This window comes from Myotis brandtii, unplaced genomic scaffold, assembly GCF_000412655.1.
Source record: "Myotis brandtii unplaced genomic scaffold, ASM41265v1 scaffold8, whole genome shotgun sequence".
NCBI classification, from domain to species: domain Eukaryota; kingdom Metazoa; phylum Chordata; class Mammalia; order Chiroptera; family Vespertilionidae; genus Myotis; species Myotis brandtii.
In genome coordinates this window covers 6,763,875-6,781,686 of record NW_005371219.1, presented here as the reverse complement: position 1 = coordinate 6,781,686, position 17,812 = coordinate 6,763,875, and the positions used below count along the sequence as shown (strand labels likewise).

The following is a 17,812-nucleotide window of genomic DNA, read 5'->3' as shown; positions in this document are numbered from 1 at the left end:
GTAGTCCATTCTCAGGCCTTAGCACAGATCACCAGAGACCTCAGGAAATCTTTGTGGAATAAAAAGAAAAGAAACGAAGAGAAAAGGAAAGGAAAGGAAAGGAAAGGCCAGCCACATGAGAAAAGCAATGGCTATATTCAGGGCTTGCTTTAGCAAAGGAGTCAGCCACCATCACTTCAAGGCAGGCAGAGGAATTAGAAGCTTAATAGTGAAAAAAAAGGAACTGCAGGTGTGCCCTGAGTGGAGGCTGCCACCCTGGGAAGCTGTAGATGGCCAACAAGAAGCAAGGCGTCCACTGTGATTGGTTAGGAGAGCATATTGAGCTTTCTCTGGTTGGTCCTACGTTAGAAATGGAACAAAAATTAGGGGACCTGTCAGTTATTCATCAAGTTCCTGGCCATTTGGGGCCAATTGTTTCAGAAATGATGGTGTAGCTTTCTGGATTATTACTAAAGATAGCAACCCAGCTTCCTGCAAATCTGACCTATAGCAGGCTGACTCCCGGGGCCGGCTATTATAAATAAGGTTTCCTGGACAGGCTGCTGCAAGCTGTGGGTCAGCGTTCTATTTTTACAAACGGCCATCGCCCGTTTGAAAATTGTCTCTCATCTTTCAGACAAAGACAGATAGCTGTCTACAGGCAGCGAGGTGATTCCCGGCGTTTCTAGAGACCCACTTTGGGAGACAGCTTGGCCACCTTGCCCAGAAGTACCTATGACATCCCTGCTTATGTGAACACGTCCCCAGGACGATGCCCCGAGAAGGCGAGAAAGGAAGGGAAGGCTAGTGGTATTGAGCAAATACCGATATTACAGCCCACCCCACCTCCAAAGATTCTAATTTAATAGAGTAGGGCTGGACATCAGTATTTTTCCTAAACTTCCTAGAGGATTCTAATGTGCAGCCCGGTTGGCAGCTAGGGACCGAAACCTTTGAGCAATACTGGGAGCACATTCTTAGCCACGAGTGAAAATGAAGCAGGGCTGCAGCCATGACCACTCTCTCAGGAAGCCTCCAATCTTTCCGTCTTGTGATGTTGGGCGTTAGAAATATAACATACAGAGTGAAACTGAACTCTGAGAGTAGCAAGTAGACCGTGTCATAGAGTGTGAGCCTGCCTACACGACATGAAAATGCAGCATTATTGAAACTGGGCCATAAGCAACAAATTCAAAACACTTCAAACCATCATGAAAGTGACGGAAAGACTACCTGTTCTGAGCAGCATTCTTCATTTTTATTTCTAACCATTAAAAATGTATTTCCCCTTCTTTAAAATGCCATTTTATCATAACATTATTTCTCACAGATTTCATGTAATGAGAGTGTGTGCTCGTGTGTCTGTATGTATTTCATCTAAGTTTGTACATTTATCAAATACTTGACACAGAATTCAGAACAACAGGCATTTGGGGCATATATACTCAAAAGAATCACATATTCTCTCAAATCACCTGGTATCCATTTTTTATTTCCAGTCATTTCTAAATTTCAGATTTGCCAATTTATCTGAATTTAATACAATACCACCCCCTGGTGGAAATCTATAGAAAAGAACCCACACTGGAATGTTTTCTCCACCACCCAGCCCCTGCCCGAACCCCTCTCCCATACATCTTCTTTCTCTCTCCCAGCAGTATTTTTTCTTCAAACAAAATCAGATGCAAAAGCTCAGTGAACAAAACAGCAAAAATAAAACTGTACTAGAGGCTTTCTCTTCCCCACATTCTCATTGCCAACCCCACATCTCCCTCAGTGTATTCAAAATAGAATTCATCTCTAAACATACGCCATCTTCCCCCCCAAATTAAAATCATCCGTTTCTCCCAAGCTTCCTTATCTCAACGAAGAGCATCTCCTTTGCCATTCACTCAAACCAAATCCTCCTGAGAATTCATAATACACATGAACAGATTAAAGGCTCTGAGTAGGCCCGAGTCAAGAAACCAGTTAGATATATTTAATTCCCAAACTCATTTTATCATGAGACACAACCCCTCCTCCCCAGAACTTTTTTTTGAAACTTGCAAAAAAAACTCTGGTTATATTTCATTCAGAAGGATTGTTCCATCTTAATTAGCAAATTAGCTCTTTGGCTGCACATTCTATTCAATCTTCAAAAATGCTTGGGCACCATCCACCATACAACAAGCCAGCTCTCAATTGCCCATGGTAATGCAAAGTACGGCCCTCAGGGAGTTGGCCCCAGGCAGCTATGGAGTTGATGCCACTGTGTCTTCGACCAGGAATTCTTCTAGCAGGAGTCATGCTTTGTCTTTCATTAACTGTGATAAACTTGTATCGCGTGATCCCCGTGTAATTTTATTTACAAGGACTTTAATCTCATTCGACTACAACCAGGGAGCATCATGGGCAGCTCTGCAACTGGCAGTGAGCTCAGTGACTCCCATGCCTTGTCTCCTCCTGTGGATTTATGAGCCAAATATGTCGAAATCCCTACAGCTGCCAGCATCCATGTAAATTAGCATAGATTCTTGGGCACTAGATCTAAAAGAAATCTTCTTTTATCAAAATCTTTATTTTTAATAGAAATAGAGCTTTATGTTCCAGGTGATTAGTAATAGATGTAAATCTAGTACCAGAATAGCACTAGATTAGATTAGTACTAGTTCCAAATCTGCTCACACACATTGTATCAGAAATTATGTTGGTCAGTAGTCTCCTGGGCCATTTGCTGTCATTTCATGTCACTTACATCTTTGACTTGGGAGCAGGGGCCCTGAGGGCTTGCACACACTCATTTAGCAGCCTGGTGGCCTCCAGAGCCGTCCCCCAGTGCATGGAGAAGCCCCCGCTCCCGTGGCCATAGTGGTGGACCACAGGCAGCCTCCGGCCATCCCGGGCTAGGAGCTCTTTCTGCAGCCGAACACCTGCTCTGTAGGGCCTCAAGCCCACCGTCTCCTTTATGTCCCAGGCTCCGTGGAGGGAGGGCTCCAGAGCACAGCATCGGGAAAGAATATCTCTGCTAATTTCTGCATCTGGGGACAGATTCCAGTCTCCCTTTTGCCTACTTCCACCCAGGGTTACATTGGATGCACCGGGGTAAATATATGTCAGTCCGCTCCCATCTCGGATAAAATGCTTCACCCAGGGAGCCTGGACTTTAAGTAGCTGGCCCCTCACGGGGAAAATCTCCAAGTCTCCAGCCAGCTGTCTGCTTCCCAGGCCCGAACAGTTGACCACGATGTCGAAGGACGGGTGAAGCTCCCACAGGTCTTCTATTCGCCGGGTGAGTATCATGCCGCCCCTTTCTTTTACCCTGGGGAGATGAAGAGACCAGGAGGTGAGCCTTGGCAACTTCCTGCTCAACCCTCTACGGGCAGTGATGGGCAGGAACATGGAAACAAACACCTCAAGAGCTTCCATGGCCTGAGCAGGCCGAATTCTAGCCACCAATTGCATCATATTCTTGGAAACTGGGGATTCCAAAAGTGGAACCTAAATAAAAACCTATTTCAAAAGTTCAAAGCCAAGTAAATTATATACAGGGTGGGGCAAAAGTAGGTTTACAGTTGTTCATATGGAAAACAGTACAATACTTAATAAATAATAATACAAAGATAAACTCTGTTTCAAGTACTCACAGCTATAAATCCTGTACTTTGTCCTTATGTGGGTTTTTTTAAAATATTTTTTAATTGTATTATTTTTTAGGAGACCTTTGAGTACTCCAGCTAAGGAGGTGAGTCAGAAAAAGTGTGGTTGTGTGTCAAGCTGGAAGAGGAGAATATAAATAGTAAAAAATGCAGTAAGGTCGGTAGCTAGAGGACTTGAGAAAATAGAGCAAGATGTAGAACAGATGAGTTTAGACAATTCAGGAACAAAATCTAAACACCAGGATTGAGGCAGGATATTTCTTTATGCAATACTTAAAATATTTGCCAGAATGGCAACAGAGTCTTTTTTTTATTAATGTTTTTATTGATTTGAGAGAGAGAGAGGAAGCGAGAGTGAGAGAGGAACATGATTGGCTGCCTCCTGCACACCCCCTACTGGCAATCAAGCCCACAACCTGGGCATGCTCCCTGACCAGAATGGAACCATGACGCTCAACCATTGAGTCACACTAGCCGGGCTGTCCTTTCTATGTGCAGTAGAGTTTCTGTATCATTCTAGATGCCAAATAAATACCAAATTAATCTGAGTATTTTAAATACCCAAGTATTTCTTCTTTATGTCATTTATTTAGCACCTAAATTAACTGCCTAGGACATTTTTGTCTTGCATGTTCCTTTGTATTAGTCTCCCTAACTAGATGGTTGGAACAGGGCTGACATGCTCCCCTTATGTCTACCACAGGGATGTTAGCAGGAGAGGGCTAATATTTAAACATTATGTTCTGTGTTCCAACCATCCCAATTAGAACTCAAAATTATTCTCCTAATTCAGAAAAATAAGAGGATTTACCAGCCTGGGCATTTGAGCAAATTAGTTAAATTCACTAAATTTGTTTTTTCAGCTATAACCTAGAGACAAGAGTGCTGAGCTCTCATGGTTTTTTATGACAATTATGTAGGAATTCAATAAATGTAAGTATCCTTCTCTTCCATTTCAAGGGTACCTTGCTGGTTGAGCTACTGATGAAAGTTCATCCTCCACCTGGAAACTTCTTAAATTAGCATAGAGCACAGGGTGTTGGGAAGCCCTGTCAGGCTCAGAGTGCTGAGCTCTCATGGTTTTTTATGACAATTATGTAGGAATTCAATAAATGTAAGTGTCCTTCTTTTCCATTTCAAGGGTACCTTGCTGGTTGAGCTACTTAAATTAGCATAGAGCCCAGGGTGTTGGGAAGCCCTGTCAGGCTTGCTGTGCTGAGTTCCTCCCAGCCCTCATGCCTCACAAGAAAACTTACTGAATGTGCCCAGGGACCAGTCATCCTTGTGCAGTTGTGATGTGACCATGTGGTGATACTCAGTCGTTATCATATAGCCATGGCCAATGCATTAAAATGGCACAAAAATGTCGGAGAAAACTGCACCTGGAAGCTAGATGTTTTAGGTAATCAGGTACCTACATGGCTGCCTTTACCATCATACGAAGTAGTTATTCAGGAGGTTTCGAGTGACGTGGTTGGGGGTATAAGAAGCTTGGTGAATAAGAAGCTTGGTGACTTTGTTCTTGGAGCTTCCTGCAACTGACCTCACCCTGGGCAGGGAGGATACCATTGCCCCAACCACCCAGGAGGAAATGGCGGGGGGAGGGTTCAAGAAGCTGTGCTCACTACATAGCCCCAGCCCAAGTCCTCTGATCATCACCCTAAAATCCAAGTGTCCATTTTCATTAAGCCTAAAATCCAGGCTGTGGGAGAGAGGAATCCTAATGGAAATAGGAAGTCCTTAAAACCAAGCCAAAATGCAAGTTGAAGGTATTTGGGGCTAACCTTGGTGAGGAAGGAATTACATAATTTAGATAAGCTCTCAGTTTTAGAGTTCTTATTTATAACAAAAGAAAAACAATGAAGCTATTTTCTTTATCACTAGTAAGGAAAATATTCAAAAATAATTTATAATAAGCATAGGATTCTCTCATTCAAAGAACTAGAGTAAGGGTAATCAGGTACCTACATGGCTGCCTTTACCATCATATGAAATAGTTATTAGGGAGGTTTCGAGTGACGTGGTTGGGGGAATAAGAAGCTTGGTGACTTTGTTCTTGGAGCTTCCTGCAACTGACCTCACCCTGGGCAGGGAGGATACATTGCCCCAAACCACCCAGGAGGAAATGGCGGGGGGAGGGTTCAAGAAGCTGTGCTCACTACATAGCCCCAGCCCAAGTCCTCTGATCATCACCCTAAAATCCAAGTGTCCATTTTCATTAAGCCTAAAATCCAGGCTGTGGGAGAGAGGAATCCTGAAAACCAAGCCAAAATGCAAGTTGAAGTTATTTGGGGCTAACCTTGGTGAGGAAGGAATTACATAATTTAGATAAGCCCTCAGTTTTAGAGTTCTTATTTATAACAAAAGAAACACAATGAAGCTATTTTCTTTATCACCAATGAGGAAAATATTCAAAAATAATTTATAGTAAGCATAGGATTCTCTCATTCAAAGAACTAGAGTAAATCATCTACTAGTAATTTTATATAACTGGAAGCGTATTTTCCAAACTCCATTGTACAGGCCAGGAGACTAAGATACTATTTTAATAAGTTGGTTTTACTGGTGTGTCGTGGTGGTGGTAGTGGTGGTGGCGAACCATATTGTGCATCAAGATGCACACTACAAGTAGAAGATGGGCATGTCACTCATCAAAAAGAATGGTGTGACTCACTCCTGTGACTCAAGCACTGTCTTCAAATTGTTTTCAAAGCCCTAGCCATCTGTGACCAATGAGACACAATGCAAGAGCTCTGAGGGACCACAGAGAATTTTCAGTATATATTTTATGAATAGCTAAGAAGTTATTTATGGCTATGACCGATGAAGGAAGCAGCAAAAAGCCATGTAAACTGACCTTTTCTCCAACCATGGGAGGTAGGCAGAACCTTCGCATTTCAGCGTTGTAAAAGCCTGACCAAACACATGTTGGGGAAATTTCTTCAGCTCAGCCTCGGTCATCTTTCGAAACCCCAGAACCACATCAGCCCAGAATGGCACTTCTTCAGTAGGAATGCTCTGAAATACCTGCCAACTGAAGCATATTAGGAGAATAAATTTCCTGAAATTTTGTGAAATAACACATCTCTTATGAACCCCATGTGACATTCTCTAAAGCAATAAAAAATCACACTTCCTGTACATGAGCAAAAGACCTATTCTTCCATTCTCTTGGGTTCAGATACCTTAGCAGCTAAATTTAAAATGTTCATGAGTGAGGGGAATAAGACATTTAAAAGGTAGTGTATCTTTTAAAGATTGGATTTAATTCTCTTTTTTCCAAAAAGCTTTTGCCTAGATTTTCTTATTTACTTATGACTATGCACATTAGAGGAAAGCTTTTTCTGTTTTGCATAATGCTTGACATAAATTATAAGCAAACCATCAAAAGTTTAAAGGTTGGCCTCATTCCTGAACAAAATATCTAAATTGGAATGAGCAATGGTGAGAGTCCAGGAGGCTGGGGTGCAAATTATGACTTAAATTGTAGGTCATTCGTTTAGCTCTTGATAAAAGAAGTTGTCCGGAGAAGTCCTGTTCCTGCGAAGTTATGGTTGGGGTGGATGAGGCTGGAATGATATTGATTGACAACAAGAAGCCTGTAATAATTCTACCAATAGCTGTGAGGCATATGTTGAAGTTACAAGTGTTTTCATCAATAGGAATAAATGTTGTAAATCATGGCTGCTCTAAAATAGCCAGGAAAATCATTTGAGTGCTGTACATGGTTGCTAATGATGTGAGTAATTCATAACTAAGTAGTTTGCCTCGGGGCTCTGTAATGCGTGCTCATGCTGCAAGCTCTCTCTGGGCTAGATTGCCCTCTTCCATATCTTCACCATCATCTGTAGGCCAAACACTCAGCAGGCTACATCTCCAGCCCACTTCTCTCTCATGAGTTTCAAAATCAGATACACACCCATCATGTTTCCTACTCCCCACTGAATGTCGACCTCATATCTCATACAATAAACACACACACACACACACTTCCCCTACTCCTTTCCCCAATCTTATCCAACTCAGAAAATGGGATCCCATCCACACAGGTGCTAATGCCAGAAACCCAAAAATCACCCTTTACTCTCTCAACCCCTGCATGCCATCAACTATCAGGTCCCATCAAATCTCCTCATAAGCCCTGGCCTGGTGACTCAGTTGGTTGGAGTGTCATCCCATACACCAAAGACTGGGTTCAATTCCCAGTCAGGGCACATACCCAGGTTGGGGGTTAGATCCCTGGTAGGGTGCCTACAGGTGGCAACCGATGGATGTTTCTCTCTCACATCGGTGTTTCTTTTTCTTTCTCTCTCTCTCCCTTCCTCTCTCAAGTGAGAAGTAAAATAATAATAATAGCCCTAGCCATTTTGGCTCAGTGGATAGAGCATCGGCCTGAGAACTGAAAGGTCCCAGGTTGGATTCCAGTCGGGGGCACATGCCCGGGTTGTGGGCTCGATCCCCAGAGGGGGACTGGGAGGAGGCAGCCAATCCATGATTCTTTCTCATCATGGATGTTTCTATCTCTCTCTCCCTCTTCCTTCCTCTCTGAAATCAATAAAAATATTTAAATAATAATAATAAATCTCCTCTTAAGCATTTCTTAATTCATCTACTCTCTATCCCCACTATCAACAGCTAATCTATCCCATCATCATCTCGCGTTCCACAAATCTGTCTTCCACACTACAGACAGAAATTTTTGAAATGTAACTATGATCAGTTACTTCACTGTGTAAAATCCTTCAATGGCTTCCCATTACATTGGAATTTTTCAATCCCTCCAACACACCACAGTCACCCCAGACTCAGGTCTATGCATGCGCCCTTCCCTCTACCCAGAATACTGCCTCCTCTGTCCTCGACCCTGTCTGTGCCCCTTTCACCTCTACACATCACCGGACTAACCTACCCTCATCTGGATGGTCTGCACTGAAACATCACTTTCTTCCTGGTGGCTTCTCATAAAATCCCAGAGCAAGTTTATTCTCCAGATAACTGCTTTCATAATTTGTGTCTCATTAGATTTAGGACATTATCCACATACCATAAGCTACATGAGGGCAGGACCATGTCTGTCCTTCTTTGAAAAATCACTCCATACATATTTATTGAGCATCTACTATATGCCAAGCAGTATGTATTAAATTGCTCATTTATATATCCCTAATACCTAGGATAGTACCTGACACTGATGAATGCTGAAAACTTGTTTTAAAGGAATGAACAGATTAATAAAGTGATATACTTAAGCCAAAGATGCACAGAGCATTGTGCCCTTGTCTTGGCTTGACTCATCCAAATCCTTTTTGGAAGCAAGTGGGATAAAAGTCATTCATGTCAGGGGAAATGAAGAGCTCTCTTCTAGAATAGCTTAAAGTGCCTTCTTTATAATAACCTCAATGGTGGCAAAGTCTTACTCTTGAAAGGTCATTTAAATTGTAGACACAGCTGGTTTTAAAAATTACGTAGAGCCAAAGTTTGTGAATTAGACAGGACCACATTGGTTTTGACAAAAATGAAGAGTAGTCATCTATTAATGAGAACCATTTTACTCATCCAAATCCTTTTTGGAAGCAAGTGGGATAAAAATCATTCATGTGGATCCCTTACCCCTTCCTCCCACCCCGCTTTCCCTTGCTGCCCTGAACCCCCACCCCTGGTACACCAAAAAAAAATCATTCATGTGAGGGGAAATGAAGAGCTCTCTTCTGGAATAGCTTGACGTGCCTTCTTTATAATAACCTCAATGGTGGCAGTCTTACTCTTGAAAGGTCAGTTAAATTGTGGACACAGCTGTTTTTAAAAATTACGCAGAGTCAAAGTTTGTGAATTAGACGGGACCACATTGGTTTTGACAAAAATGAAGGGTGGTCATCTATTAATGAGAACCATTTGCCTACGTGGCTCATCAGCTGGTTTTGGAGACAGTTATAGAACCATCTATCTTCGGAAGGTAGAGAAGTGAAAGCTTCTACTTTGGACAAAGACTTTGGGGAATTGGTGATGTCAACATATTTTGGTATTTGTGATGGTGAGGGAGGGCAAGAAAAGGAAAAGGGTAGAAATCTGCCTGATGCAGGTGTGTTCACCAGCAAAAAATGTCAGCAGACATTGTCAAAAGAGGAGAAAGGACAAGTTTTTTGTTTTTGTTTTTGTTTGGGGAGGGGGGTTGTTTGTTTGTTTTGCTTTAGAAATAGCACAAAGGGTGCAGTAGATTTAAGAATTTAGCAAAATTCTGCTCTTTCAAAGGCTGTAGGGCATGACTGTGTTATAACACAGAACAACACAGATGAATGTTTGTTTTGCTTTAGAAATAGCACAAAGGGTGCAGTGGATTTAAGAATTTAGCAAAAGGCAAACATCCCTCTGCTCTTTCAGAGGCTGTAGGGCATGACTGTGTTATAACACAGGATAACACAGATGACATATAGGTTATGTCATTAAGTTAAAAGTGATAGAATGGTTAGTGATCTCTACTTAAGACCATATAGAAAGATATTGCAATATTTTAAGTGCTGGTTTGTGTTATTTCCTAAGTGGCACTTCACGAGGTAACTCTGGTGACCACAAAATTTACATTTTTGGAACATAGCATTCTCCAGGGACACTGAGTACGTAAGATGTCCCTATAGTTTGGGTCTCTGCACCCACTCGAGTGTCACACCTGTTTGCTTTCCATCAGCCACATTATCCTCACATAACCCACCTCACTGTTTACCTGACATATTTTTGTGGCCATATTTGCAAATCACTGCATAACCTCCAAGGAAACTCAAAGCAGTATTTGTTGAGAAACTGTAATGGATGTTCATTACTAAAAAGTCTAACACCGTAACTTGCCTTTCTCAAGTTCTTTGGAGTAAAGCCTAAACTGTTCTTCTAAATCCTCCCACATCCAGGTCAGCATTCTGCGCACAGCAGACACCCGGCAATAATATATGTTGAACTCTGAAGTCTGTTTAGATCATTCTAAATTCTAAAATAACCTCAGCTCTCCTCTTACCCAGACACCAGGTGAACGGCAGCCTCCCCGGCTTCTGCAGAATTGGCAATTGCCGATAGGTGGTCAAAGGTCTCTCTGAACCACTGCTTTTGCTTGTGGATGGGTGTGTCTATAATCAGGGAGAAAAGCAAGTGGAACAGAAAGGGAAATTATAATGACTATGCTTCAGATGAGCTCCTTCTAGACGCTGGGGAAAAGAATAAAGAGGCGAAGAGGAACGTTTAGATCAAGTACCACACTGTGGAGGATTTATCAGCAACCAGAGTTCTGGATGTTGACACATGCTGTCAGCATCTGTTTGTATAATGACAATCAACAAAGGGGGAACCAACCAATGAGGGGGGATCTGACTGGTGAGCCAGCTGGCAGGTGGTCTTGGGCAGAGGTCCTTGAAGGGTCTATAACCAACCTGAGCGGAAATCAGTTCATGGTGAGGCATCCAGCTGGCCATACAGTTAAAACAAGAGGAGAAAGAATCCAGGGCCACTTTCCTGGGGACTGAAAACATGGTGGGTGACAAAGGGAGACCTGTGAGGCCCAGGTCAGCCAGGACAGAGAAGGGAATGCACATCAACGGGAAGCTGGAGAGCTCACCCCCTGCCACAAGGAAACAAGCCCTGAATTAGGAAGGTGAGCTCCTCAGGAAGGGCTCCCTGCAGCCCCAGCCAGGCTGCCATGCCCTCCATCCGCTCCACTCCATGAATCACGGCCCGCTTAGAGCAGCATGCCACGGGCAGCAGGGGCTCTGTCAGAGTCCTGCGGACCAGTGCTCCCTATTCCCCAGGCATCCCTGCCAGAGCCCAGGAGATGGGGCCTGGACACAGCTTCTAGAAGGGTGGCAGGCCTGTCAGGGAGGAAATAAGGGTCAGGGTGCAGCCCCCAAATAAGAGTGTCCAACGCAGGCACAGATAAATCTAACTGTGGATAAAGTATTTGGCCCTCTGCTTCCTGTGGAAGGTTCGTCAGGGAGAGACCAGGGCCAGGCCAGGGAACAGTCATTCTGAGGGGCTGCAGTGGGGGCAGCACAGAGGAGAGGAGGGAACTGAGGCACAAAGGATGCTGGTCAGCTCTGTTTGGAGAGATGTCCCTGTGGTTCACAGTAGAGTGAACATGCCCCTGGAGTCACCCTGCTCCCCAGACAAACCCCCAGGTCAATGAGAGCGTTTCAGTAGCAGGGTTTCAAAACTTGTTAGGAGAGACAAGCCTGTGCTGTCTTTAAGCATGTGCCCATTGTGTACTCGACACTGTATTCCAAGACTGTGGACTGTGCCACCGGGGTAGAGATCAGGAAGAAATAAACAATAAACTCCAAAGAAAACTAAATTAGACCCCTAAGGATTATACCCCAACAATCTAGGCCAGTGTATGGGGCTGTATTAAAATGCATTCCCAGTTCCCACCCAAAACCTGAAAAACAAAATAGTGGCTGAGATCCACATGAAATCATCCCAAAAGAACTGCTCTACTCAGTTCAACAGCGAGTAGAGCAAGCCTGGTGACCTAATTCATGTTCTAGTGCTGGTAAAAAGAAACGGTAGCCCGAGTGGTGGTAATAACAATAGCAACTAAGTATATAGCACTTGCTGTGTCCCAGGCACTGTTCTAAGTGCTTTACATATACTAATCCATTGAATTTTCACACGACCCTATAAGACCAGTATGGTCCTCATATGGTGTTGACACTCATGAGCACAGAAGATATTTACCACTGGGCCTGGTCGGAGCACATGTGGAAGGCAACCAATCGATGAGTCACTCTCATGTCAATGTTTCTCTCTATGTGTCTCTCTCACATTGATGTTTCTCTCTGTGTGTCTCTCCCCCTCCCTTCCACTCTCTCTCCCTCTAAAAAAAAAAAATCCTCCGGTGAGGATTGACAAGCAAAAACAAACTCAAACCCAATGCATCTTTCAGCCTGAACACATACTGACTGGTTGTTCTATTCTGGCTTAGAGATAAGGATATTGGTCCCTTTACACACAGGTAGTTTCTGACTTGATGGTCATTACTGGAATCAATGGAAAGACTTAGAGTTGCCAATTGTGGCAGTTATTAGTGCTGTTCACCAAATACTTCTGCCTGTCCGTCTTCTGGGAGCCTTACAGAATTGCACTTCCTGGCCTCCTCTGAGGGGTGAGAGCATGTGAGTGGTGCTGGCCAATGAGCTGTCATCACAGGTGATAAAAGTCACTGGCCAGAGCCTTTAATTGCAGAGGTGAGACCCCTCCCCACCAGAGCTCTCTCCCCCACACACACAGATACTGATGACATTCAAGCAGCAGCTGCTCCATCAGCTTAGGTCCCTGCTGATCCCTTGCTGATGCTCAACAAACATATACCGTGAGCAAGAAGTAAACCCTTGCTTCTTAAACTGCTAAAGTTTGGAGGTTGTTCCTATCTTACAGCATAACTGAGCTCTTGCTAACAGATGAACCAATAAGATGTTAAAAGCTCGGAGAGGAACCAAGATGGTGGCAAAAAATAAAGTTTGGAGGTTGTTCCTATCTTACAGCATAACTGAGCTCTTGCTAACAGATGAACCAGTAAGATGTTAAAAGCTCACATGACACTCCATGCATCATCATTCTACCTGACATCCCCATGTCGGACAGAGGAAGGAAGATCCCTCTCACCTGGATAAACGTGGGGAATAAGGATTCCAGCTGCCACATCACTCGTTGTCTCAGGAGTGAACTTGTCTGAAATGACTGTGATGGAGCATCCTGGGACCAATTTGGAAATGCACAGAGCGGTGGACAGCCCCATCACACCTGCCCCCACCACGGCAACCCGGACTGGATCCATGGGCCTGCGGGGAAAGAAGGTGTGTGAGCTCCCAATCTCGTTTGAGGGGTTATTCCATCCAGTACAAAGTTTGCCCGAGGTCCAAAGCCTCTCACAATAAGACCTTTCCTGTTGGCATTTCTCATGGGATAAGGAGAGCTCCCTGTAAGTTCTCTTCCCATTAAGTATCGGGGTATGGGCAGCGAGGTCTGGATGGAGTTTTAGACATGAGCGCAAAACCAGCCTGGAGTTGCCCTGGGAACATACGACAGTTTTGTGGGTTTGCCTTTGAGGGGATATTTCTACTCATTCGGCCCCCTTTCCTAAACTACTTTCCCTCTGGGTAAAACCTAGGAAAGGTGAGTGGAGTAAGCAAGGTAGACACAGCAGCAAATATAACAACATTTGACAGAAAGTCTGAATGACTGAACTCAGCATCTCCTCTCTCCTCGCCTCCTTCCCTACCTCTGTCACTGCTTTCCCAAGCTCCACACTCCCACACTCACCCTCACCCTATGCCTGAAACCCCGCCCTCTGAAGGCAGGCTTTTCTGTAAGCTGGGGAGCAACCCATGGCCTCCTAGCCTGGACGCCCTCATCTATAAACCAAGCCATATGAATTCCTTATTAACTCCTCTGGGTGGTAGATGGGTAAATGAGAGAGACCCACAGAGTGTGTCTCATAAAGAGGGCTCTTTCTGAGAGTCCGTATGGAAATGCAGAAGCCTGGGCTGGGCAGGCGCCTGAGACCAGCACCCAGTGTAAGAACCAGAGGGTTAATGAGGGCTCAACACACTCCCACCCCCTCGCCGCTGAGCCCTGCTCCACTGTCAGCTTACCTGTCCGTCATGCCTTCCCTGCTTGTCTGTCCAGCTCTGGTTTTGCTCTCTGTCTCTATAGGTCTCAGGCTCAAACTCCAGAGAGAGAAAATACAATTGGTCTAGTTGATCATTGCCATCCCTATCAATGTTTAGCAGCAGGCCAGCTCATTGGGCTAAACCAGCCTGTACCTCTGCCCTTGGCACAGTGGCCCTTCTCTGTCTAATCAGCAGTAGCCAGGGCATCGGGTCGTGTGATATAAACCATGGCCACCTGCACGCACGTCACCTTCCGCAGGAGGAGGCGGGCAGTTCCCTCTGCTGTGAGCAGGACAAACTGGGTGGGGCTCAGCTGTCAGTGGTCTGTTCCGCCTCGGACGCTGTCTGATACTGTCAAGTCCTCCAGTGAAGTTCTCTGTGTGTTATTTCTATTTCTCAAGCTACATATGCATTTCCTCGGCCATTAGTTCATCTGATTGCTCCACAACGGGCTGGCTAACTAAGAAAGAGCAGGATTGCCAGGGCAGAGGGCGGAGCAGGGGAGGGTCCAGGCAAGGGGGCAGCCAAACAGAGGGCGCAAGCTTGAGGAGTGTGGACCTGCACGCGTGCCCCAGAGGTAGAAGGCAGCCACCTATTCCCTTACTGCCTTTCCTGCTTCACTACATCCTCCCTGCCCAGCAACTTTCCCAAAACAGTTCTAATCGATTGAGAAGGAAAGTAATCCGTGGCTAAGAATAACCAGCTGCCAGGGAGCAGAAATGTGAGCCAGCAAGGTGGGTACAGCCTGGCCCCGAGACCTGTGAGTCAGGTCACCTGATCCCTTTAAGACACACACCCACGCTCCCTGAGTGTGTACAGCGTGAGCCCGGAGGGAGCCGTGAGCAGGAGGATCCCAGTACCTGTCTCTGCAAAGGCGGCCTGGAATCCACAGGAGGCTCTGGCACCAGCACTTGTTTTCCCAGTGAGTGGTTGGTCCAGTGCCTGAGAGACGAAGGGAAAGCAAAACTGCTTCCCATTGGGGACATGCCTGAGGACGTTGCCTCTAACCTGACTCTCCATTGGCCCACACGCCTGTGTCTCTGTCACTTACTTCCCCCGAGAAAGGAGCCATGGACCTCCTCTTGTAAACTGTGAAGCTGGGGCTCCGCCAGCCCTGGAAGTGGGCCTACTCAGCAGCTCTTTTTTTTCTCGTTTACAAACCACCTCACCACCAGCCTGGGGTTTTGGCAGCTGATTCGTGGGCATGGTAAGTAACGGCCAAAGCTGCCCAGCTCCCAGCCAGTTCCGGCCAGAAGCAAACCCCGGTCTCCTCTTGTGGCTGCCATCTCCCTGGGTTCCTGGCTCTGCTGCGTCCGCTGGGTCTGAGGGGGAGGGCAGTGTGGAATGGGAGGGGTGGGCTATAAGGACAGAATAAGGTTGTTGATCCCTGAGATGATGCCCTGATTGCAGTTGGAAAAATGATTTAGGGAAAAATCTAGGATAAAAACTAAATGATCCTTTAGTCCACATATTCAAATATTTGCTGAGTGTCCACTGTGTGGCAGACTATAAAATTATAGTCAACAAGTCTGTTTACAGGAAAGCAGTTTGATGTATCAAAGTAATGATAATAATGTTGTAACTAATGCATATTTAGCTTTAACCATCTGCTAGACACATGCATGACACCATTAACACAAACACCCTATGAGATAGGTACTGTTATTATCCCCAATCCACAGATGAGCAAATCGAGGCTCCAAGAGAATAAGGAAGGTCCCAAGGTCTCTTAAATGGGAAAGCCCAGTCTGAATGTCAGATTCCCAGGCTCAAGGTCTTCACCAAAGCACATACGGAGGGGCCACAGAAGATCTGTTTTACCCTGAGCGAGTCATCTCACTTTTGAAATGAACTAAGAAAACTGGAAATGAACTAAGATTTCTCTTACAAGTTGTTGTGAGCACCTGCTGAGTTGAGGTATGTAAAATTCTTTGTAAGGTGGTATATATATTTCATTGAGCACCTACTATAAAACCAACCAACGAACATTTACAGAGCACTCTGTCCAAGGCATGTTGCAAGGACTCTGAGAGACTCAAGGGTCCCTAAAATGATGTTTTCTCCCTCAAGAGAGGAAACGAGGCAGAATGAGACAGTCCTCTACCAAGTAGAACTGTCACTGTGGGCGCTGTGATTGCTCAGGAGAGAGGGAGCGTGGTGGACCCAAGTGGCCAGTCCAGGAGGGACAAAGGAGAAGAGGGGCAATGTTGGGAGGGAGGATGGTAGGAGTAAAGTCACAGAGGCAGGAAGTTGAGAGAGAGCTGAGGAAACCATGGGTGGCTCCATGGGGAGGTTTGTGTGAGTGGAGTGAGAAAGTGCCATATGTCTGGCTAGGATGGAGGACTGTATCCAAAAAGTAATGGGAACGACAGAAAATATCTGAGAGGGCTCCTTCTTCTCCCGGCCCAGGTCTGGACTCTACTTGCCTCTGAAAGGAAGACAAGAAGAAAACATTCAGTAATGAAACCAAGAAAGAAAGCTGTGCACACGTACAGCTAATAGGTCGTTCATTTGCTGCTGCACAGAACTATCGCAATGTGACTTAAATGAGGGGTCATTCAGAAAAACAGCAGATTCGGGCGCACTGAAGGCGAGAGTTAAAAGGGGGCTCAAGGACCATCCAGTGGGACCTTATGTTATCATGTTATAGGCGTGTGGCTGAGGTCCAAAGAGTTGAAGTGATCTCCGGGAGACGGTAGGCAAGCACAGCGTCACACTCCACCCCAGCAATCTTTCAGACACGTTTACCTTGAGCTCTGGAGGTGCCCAGAACCTCACCTGTGCAGTGGGCAGGGAACTCCCTGCACACCCAGCCCCTCCTGCTGTTCTGCACGGCTGTCAGGGGCTTGGGATGTGTCGGCCCTGCTGGTGTGTTAGTCTGCCAGTAAATAAAGGGCCGCAATCCAATGGGACTTGAACTCTTCAGAAGGCTGCTGAAGAAGCAAAGTCTCGCAGGGCCAGGATTTCGCTGTGTGTGGCTCCAGGATGGCCCAGGGAAGGAGGGGAGGAGGGCACTCACGTCTCTGAGACTTATGGAGAAAAGTCTTTAAATTTGGGAAAGTAAAATGTCCGGCTACAATACTCACTCCTGGCTCCTAGCAGATGTGTGTCCCTTAACTGGACCAAACACAAAAACATTTGACTACACATTGAAGCCCACTTTGCTCAGAGTGCTGGAAAGCAAGATATCTTTTCTTTTATAGCTATCGTTTTAATGGAATTTAAAGGACTTATGGAGAAAAGTCTTTAAATTTGGGAAAGTAAAATGTCCGGCTACAATACTCACTCCTGGCTCCTAGCAGATGTGTGTCCCTTAACTGGACCAAACACAAAAACATTTGACTACACATTGAAGCCCACTTTGCTCAGAGTGCTGGAAAGCAAGATATCTTTTCTTTTATAGCTATCGTTTTAATGGAATTTAAAGAACAAAATCTACACTAATAAAAGAGAAACATGGTAATTGGTGTACGACCGCTACCCTTCCCATTGGCTAATCAGGGAGATATGCAAATTAACTGTCAGCCAAGATGGCGGCCGGCAGCCAGGCAG

General features: G+C 45.2%; 1 protein-coding gene and 1 long non-coding RNA gene across 2 annotated transcripts; one reads left to right on the top strand and one right to left on the bottom strand.

Moving 5' to 3' along the window:
• Positions 1-2,336: 2,336 nt before the first annotated feature.
• Positions 2,337-14,690, bottom strand: DDO (D-aspartate oxidase). Its single transcript, XM_005883753.2, has 5 exons — positions 14,243-14,690; positions 13,254-13,429; positions 10,621-10,729; positions 6,475-6,651; positions 2,337-3,280 (listed from the first exon to the last, which is right to left on the bottom strand). The coding sequence occupies exons 1-5, from the start codon at positions 14,251-14,253 to the stop codon at positions 2,713-2,715; spliced, it is 1,041 nt and encodes a 346-aa protein (XP_005883815.1). The 5' UTR covers positions 14,254-14,690; the 3' UTR covers positions 2,337-2,712.
• Positions 14,691-15,121: 431 nt separating this feature from the next.
• Positions 15,122-17,481, top strand: LOC102248216. The gene is made up of 3 exons (XR_314561.2): positions 15,122-15,467; positions 15,943-16,177; positions 16,670-17,481. It is a non-coding gene; the product is annotated as an uncharacterized LOC102248216 (long non-coding RNA).
• The last annotated feature ends 331 nt before the right edge of the window (positions 17,482-17,812 follow it).